The 7,397-nt window shown below is 41.3% G+C and overlaps 1 protein-coding gene across 1 annotated transcript; it reads left to right on the top strand.

Moving 5' to 3' along the window:
- The first annotated feature begins 939 nt into the window (after positions 1-939).
- LOC131298578 (uncharacterized) lies at positions 940-5,481 on the top strand. The gene has a single exon (XM_058324060.1). It carries the CDS (start codon positions 940-942, stop codon positions 5,479-5,481), a length of 4,542 nt encoding a protein of 1,513 aa, XP_058180043.1.
- Positions 5,482-7,397: the final 1,916 nt, after the last annotated feature.

A 7,397-nucleotide genomic window follows, 5' to 3' on the forward strand; every position in this document is an offset into this window, starting at 1 on the left:
GGATGTCCAAGGCGCCATTTAGTGCATTTCCTAGCACTATGTAGAAACACGGTACGAAGTCAAGCACTACTTCTGCGGCAATTTGTACTCTCGTTAGGAGGATGGGCAGCTGATTGGTATTTTAGCCTTCCTCCTAATTCAATCCTTGATTGGGACACAATGGTAGAACGGTTTTATAGGAGGTTCTACACACCATGGCCAATGGAACTTGAAATGTGGGAGCCATTACAGGATGAAAGTGTTTCACTTCAAACATATGAGTTGCTAGAAGGAACCGCGGAGCAAAAGCTCGAATCCGCGTTGGACCAACGAGATATGGGAAGTATGAGACCTAGAGATTTGCTCCCTCTATGGGTTCAGCAAACACCGTTCCCTGTAGGATATGAGCTCCCAAATTTCTCGATCTATGAAGGGCACGGTAATCCTGAAAAGCATATAAAGCTTTTTTTGAGACAATGCGGGAAAACTGCTCAAAATCAAGCGTTGTGCCTACGACAATTTCCTCTTTCTCTAGATGGGATTGCGTTTGATTGGTATTGTTCTCTTGCTGGGTTTATTATACCTAGTTGGGAGGTCATGAAAAATGCCTTCATACAATCCCAATACTTTTATAGATGGGACTCACGATATTTGAGAAATGCAAAGGAAAGGCATCCCCAAAGAGAAGAAATGATCATTGATGATGAAAATTCATCTGTTGGATCAGTGAACATGGTGCAAATAAGCGACGAGCCTAAAGAAGGGGACGGGAAGGAGGTTGTCCATGTGTGCAAGACATATCTGACTTATAAAAGACAGCCCCGTAATTAGCCAAGCCAAAGTTTGCAAGTACCAGTCACACAAGAAGAAGTCCCAAAAGAAGAGGAGCAAGTGAAATATGATGTTCTTGCCCATCTAAAGAAGACCCCAGCTTTGGTAAGCATAAATGATGCCTTGATGATGTCACCAGAACTTAGAAAGTCATTGGTTTATGCCTTGTCCAATCCGGATGATTTTCGCAAGGAGGTCCAAGAAAAGGGGCAAAAGAGCACAACTGCATGCCTGTCTACAGTAGCATTTGGTGATGAGGATATGTATGCAGAAACACTAGATCACAATCGACCCTTGTTCATCACTGGTCTTGTTCTTAACACCAAAATCTCTCGGGTTTTGGTTGATGGTGGATCCGCAGTAAATTTACTGCCAAAAAGAGCTTTGGGCATAATAGGGGTTCGATTATCCCAATTACGGCCATGTCATCTGGTGATTCAAGGTTTCAATCAAAATGAACAACGCCCCATGGGGAAAATCAAATTGCGAACTAAATTTGGTGGCATCGAGGAAGATGCCGAGTTTTTGGTGATTGATGTAGACACTTCCTACAATGCCTTGCTTGGGAGACCATGGTCACATAATCATATGGCGGTGCCCTCTACCTACCATCAGTGCATCAAATATCCATTACCTCCACCTATAAATGAAGGGACAATTGTTGCGGATAATGATCCCTTTAATGGGGTTGAAGCTTACTATGCGGATGCTCGTTTTTACACAAAAGCTTCGCAAAATAGAGTGAAGGGCTCAATAGAAACAGATACTAAAAGCGTGAAATCTCCGACAAAGAGGGCATTTCGCTACATTCCAAAGTCTCAAAGGAAGCCAGGGACAAGTGCTTTAGGTCCGATAAACCCAACTTTGGAGTTAAAAGATGCATTTGTCTTGCCATTACAGAAGGCAGAATGCACATATGTGGAGAACTATCGTAAATTTGTAGTCCCTGCGAAAGCAAAAGGCATGAAGCCTATAGTGTTCCATGCACTTGGTGACATGGAAAAGAAAGTTCAGGATGATAATCTCAAAACTGTGGAGATAGCAAGTCCAAAAAGACCAAGTTATGCTGCAAACATTACAAAAATGTTAGTGAAAGCTGGTCTTGATCCTGAAAAAGTATCCACACAAACAGTAGCACCTTTTGACTCTGTGCTAACTCATGCACAAGCCAAATCCCTTCAGCAAGGAAGTCCTATTGTGGCCACCAAGGAAGGATTGGGCTATCAAGCCGCGGAAGAAAAGCTCTCTATAAATATGATTACAGTGGAAGAGGCCTCAGATGATGGGATTGAAGATGAGACATATCCCATACCAACACAATCTGAAGAAGGAGGTCAGGCTACAATTGACGAGCTTCGCGAAGTCAATCTTGGTGATGAAGGAGAGAATAAGCCAACTTTCATCAGTGCAAACTTGGCAGAGGGAGAGGCTCAGAGGTACATCTCTTTTCTAAAAGAGCATCGCGATGTTTTTGCATGGACCTACAACGAGATGCCTGGACTTGATCCTGGAGTTGCAGTTCATGGACTCGCAATCCATCCTGAGAAACGGCCTGTTAAACAAGCACCAAGAAGGACACGACCAGAATTGACGTCCCAAATCGAGGCTGAAGTCGATAAACTCCTTACAGCCGGATTCATCAGAGAGGTTAAATACCCGACTTGGTTGGCAAACATAGTCCCAGTCCCGAAAAAGAACGGGAAAATACAGATTTGTATTGACTTCCGCGATCTCAATGAAGCTTGTCCTAAAGACGACTTTCCTTTACCCATCACCGAACTTTTGGTTGATGCAACCATAGGTTACGAAACCTTGTCATTCATGGACGGATATTCGGGTTATAATCAGATCCGAATGGCCCCCGAAGATGAAGAGTTGACAGCTTTTAGATCTCCAAAAGGGATCTTTTGCTATACAGTGATGCCTTTTGGTCTAAAAAATGCAGGGGCAACATACCAAAGAGCAATGACAGTGATATTTGATGATATGTTGCATAACATCGTTGAGTGCTATGTTGATGATCTTGTCGCCAAAACCAGAAATAAAGAAGATCATTTGGATGACTTGAAGCAAATTTTTGAACGCTTAAGGCGGTACAAGCTCAAGATGAACCCGTTAAAGTGCGCTTTTGGGGTTTGTTCAAGTAAATTCCTTGGGTTTGTAGTTCGAAGCAGAGGAATCGAAATTGATCCTGCGAAAATCAAGGCTATCCTCGAAATGCCTCCCCCCAAAAATTTGAAGGAGTTGAGAGGGTTACAAGGAAGATTAGCCTATATAAGAAGGTTCATCTCTAACTTAGCAGGGCGATGCTTGCCGTTCTCAAGGCTAATGAAAAAGGGTATACCTTTCAAATGGGATCAATCATGCCAAAACGCGTTTAATAGTATCAAGGCATATCTCATGAAACCCCCAGTACTTATGAGCCCAACCAAAGGAGAACCATTGTTGCTATACATTGCTGCTCTTGACCGCTCATTGGGAGCCCTTTTGGCCCAACATAACGAACAAGGGAAAGAACAGGCTTTGTATTATCTAAGTCGTACTCTGGTTGGTGCAGAACTCAACTACTCTCCGATTGAGAAAACATGTCTCGCTTTGGTGTTTGCCTTGCAAAAGTTAAGACATTACGTCTTGGAGCATGAAGTCAAATTGATATCGAGGGCTGACCCTTTGAAGTATATACTGTCAAGGCCAATACTCTCTGGGAAAATTGCAAAATGGGCTGTAATCCTCCAACAATTTGCAATTGAATATGTTTCCCAAAAAGCAGTAAAAGGTCAAGCCTTAGCAGACTTTTTAGCAGCGCACCTAATCCCTGATGATTCACCTCTAGCCACTGATCTACCAGATGAAGAGGTCATGCAAGTTGAAGTTCAAAAAGCATGGGAGATGTACTTCGATGGGGCAACAAGGAGTCCGAATGGCCAAAAGCAAGAAGATCTAAAAAATAACAAATCTGGAATCGGTGTTGTGTTCGTCACACCAAATAATGCCATAATCCCTCATTCCTTTGCCTTGACAGAAGGATGTTCAAACAATGAGGCAGAATATGAAGCTGTAATTGCTGGATTGGAATTGGCATTGCAAATACCGATCGAAGAGCTCTTAGTCTATGGAGATTCTGAGTTGGTGATAAAACAGTTGCGTGGAGAATATATTGTTAAAAAAGCAAGCTTGGCCCCATATCACGAAAGGGCTAGCCAGTTGCTTTCACAATTCAAGAAAGTTAACATTTTCCATGTTAAAAGAAGAATAAATGCTCAAGCAGACTCCTTGGCAAGTTTGGCTGCCTCACTTTCCCTGCCTGATAGGGAGACAATAACTGTTACAGTTGGAGAAAGAAGAGTTCTACGGCCCTTAACTGAAATCTCAGAAGTATTGCCAGTTTTTGCAGCCACAACAAAAGAAGGTGAGGAAGATTGGCGTGAGCCCTTTATAAATTACCTCCAACATGGTAGGCTTCCAGAAGATAAAGCAAAAAGGGCAGAGGTAAGGCATCGAGCCACAAAATTTATCATGTGGAAGGACGCATTATACAAAAGATCCTTAGATGGAATGTATATGCGTTGCATAGCCAATGAACAGGCTCATGAAGTTATGGCGGAAGTTCATAGTGGTGTATGTGGAGCACACCAAAGTGGTCCAAAGTTACATATGCAATTAAAACGCCTTGGATACTATTGGCCAACCATGATTTCTGATTGCATTAATTATGCAAAAAGTTGCCAAGTTTGCCAATATCATGGAAATTTTATCCATCAGCCTCCAGAGCCTTTACATGTGACAACATGCTCTTGGCCATTTGCAGCATGGGGCATCGATGTTATTGGGCCTATCAAGCCATCATCCGCTACGGGTGATAAATACATCATAGCTGCCACTGATTATTTCTCAAAATGGGCAGAAGCAATTGCTTTGAAAGAAATGAAGAGTGGGAATGTCTCAGATTTCATCCGAACCCATATCATCTATAGGTTTGGGGTCCCAGATAGTATCATAACTGATAATGGGCAACCCTTCAGAAGTAGTCCATTATACAAGTTATATTCCAAGTACAACATAAAGATCAACCATTCTTCGCGATACCACGCGCCTGCTAATGGCTTAGCGGAGGCTTTCAATAAGACTCTATGCAAAATTATCAAAAAGATGGTTGAGCGAAATAAAAGAACTTGGCATGAGAAGTTACAAGAAGCATTATGGGCTTATCGAACTTCGCATAGAACTCCAACTCAAGCAACACCCTATTCCTTGGTGTTTGGGGGGGAAGCCGTATTGCCACTCAAAGTACAAATACCTTCTTTAAGAGTAGCAATACAGGAATCCCTAACGGAAGAAGAAAGTGCAAAAATAAGGATGGTAGAGCTTGAAGCCTTGGATGAAAGAAGACTATATGCTCAACAAAACTTGGAGATATACCAGCAAAGAATGGCCAACGCTTTCAATAAGCGAGTCCGGCTTCGTTCATTTAAGAAAGGGGATTTGGTGTTGATGGTTAGAAGACCAATAGTCATATCTCGAAGGACTAAAGGAAAGCTTGAGCCTAAGTGGGATGGGCCCTATGTCATTGAGAAGGTTTATTCTAATGGGGCTTATTTGCTGATCACAATGGATGGCGAGCGGATCATCCCTCCCACCAATGCAAGGTTCTTGAAAAAGTATTTTCCTTAAAAAAAAAAAAAATGAGCCCGCTAGGTTGAAAACCCGCAAGGGCGGCCTAGGCAAAAGTTAGGGCATAAAAAAAAATAAAAAATAAAAAAATAAAAAATAAAAAAAGCCCGCTAGTTTGAAAACCCACAAGGGCAGCCTAGGCAAAAATTAGGGTGTAAAATAAAAAGTCCCGCTAGGTCAAAAAACCCGACCTAGGCAAAAATTAGGGCAAACAAAATAAAATGGGTGGTTCTAGGAATGCACTTGATTGGCTGAGGTGTATGTGCCAACCTAGTTGGGATATACATCTTTAGTAATGATGCAATTAATCCTAGATCCTTCATAAAAAAAATAAACAAACCACCAATGGTGCAGTATGTGGCTAAACTGCTAAAACACCTCACCGAAATCCAAGGTGATAAATCTAAGGATACTCCTGGCCCGCAAGAGTTTAAACTGTGAACGGCAAAACAACCCCAACAAACCAAACAAACCATACTCCTGGCCCGCAAGAGTCTAAACTGTGAACGGCAAAATAATCTCGACAAACAATTTCAATAAATAAACAATGCTCCTGGCCCGCAAGAGTTTAAACTGTGTACGGCTAAACAAAGTCTAAAAAATCCAGAATTCAAATAGAAAAAAAAAATCTAGAGTTCAAATAAACCAAAGCGACATTATTCAAGGGTGCAAAACTATATGACTGAAAGAAGCTCAATTCATCAAAGAAGCTCTAGCAACATCAAGTGCTTCTTTCACAGCATCATAATGCGCACTTTTCTTCTTGCATTGCTCAACAACATCCAAGGCGACATGAAGATCCTTCTCAGATTTAGAAATAGTCTTGGAGTACTTGGATAAATCACTTTGGGAAGAAGAATGCTTGGCTTTGCATGAAGACAATTCGGACTCAAGTTTTTTGAGTAACTCCTTCGTACGAGCAATCTCCCCTTCAAGACTGGTGACATGCTCTGAAAGTTGGGAAACGGAAGAAGCCATCTCCTCATAAGAACTGGCCATTTCTTCAAAATTAGTCTTTTTGACCTCATATTGGGCCTCAAGTTCTCCGAGAGAAACATCCTTATTAGGAGTACCTGATACTTTGGTCCATAAAACAGAATATTTAACCAAAGCTTTCACCTTCTCGTAAAGAGAACTAAGGTCCACTTTAAAACTCTTCAAAAGGGAAATAACTCCATTGGATTGAGTAATAATGTCTTCAATGCTTATTGTGGATGACTGGAGTGAGATAAAAAGGCCTTTCTGGATGTGGACAGCAGCCTCACTAGAGGAAAGAGGGATGGACTGAACAGGAGGTTTCTCGATCCTAGCGAAAGAGGGATGGACTGAACAGGAGGTTTCTCGATCCTAGCAATTAACCCTTCTAGTTCAACAGGGTCCATCAAGTCGTCCAAAGAAGCTTCTCCTATAAAAAGAAGCGTCATGTCAAAAAAAAAAGAAAAAAAAAAAGCAAGGTAAATAAATTAGTAAAATTTACCAGTGCTTTGGACTTGTGGGGTTGATGAAGGCAACAAATTTGAAGAGGTAGCTCGCCACAAGTTCTTTGAAGAAGCATGATCTAAAATAAACAAACAAAAAGGGAAGTAAACGACCTTTATACAAAAGAGAGGCATTAAATTTTCTTTGCTTCAACACGAGAATTGTATATCTTTGAAGGTAGCCATAGCAACAGAAGATGTGGCAAATCCTGAAAATGAAGGACATGAATAAAGGGGCAATAAAATAAGTGACCAAAAAAAAATAAAAAAATAAAAAATAAATAAAGTTTGTTATACCAGCGGGTTTGGGAGATCTGCTAGGAGCTGTTGATATTGTGGAATGGCTAGGAGGATGACCTGGAAAGAGAGTAAAACAAAGATGAGCAAACAGTATCAAAAAAAAAAAATGATTCTGTATGCAAGCAAGATGTAATACCC

Source organism: Rhododendron vialii, chromosome 8a, assembly GCF_030253575.1.
Source record: "Rhododendron vialii isolate Sample 1 chromosome 8a, ASM3025357v1".
In the NCBI taxonomy this organism is placed as follows: domain Eukaryota; kingdom Viridiplantae; phylum Streptophyta; class Magnoliopsida; order Ericales; family Ericaceae; genus Rhododendron; species Rhododendron vialii.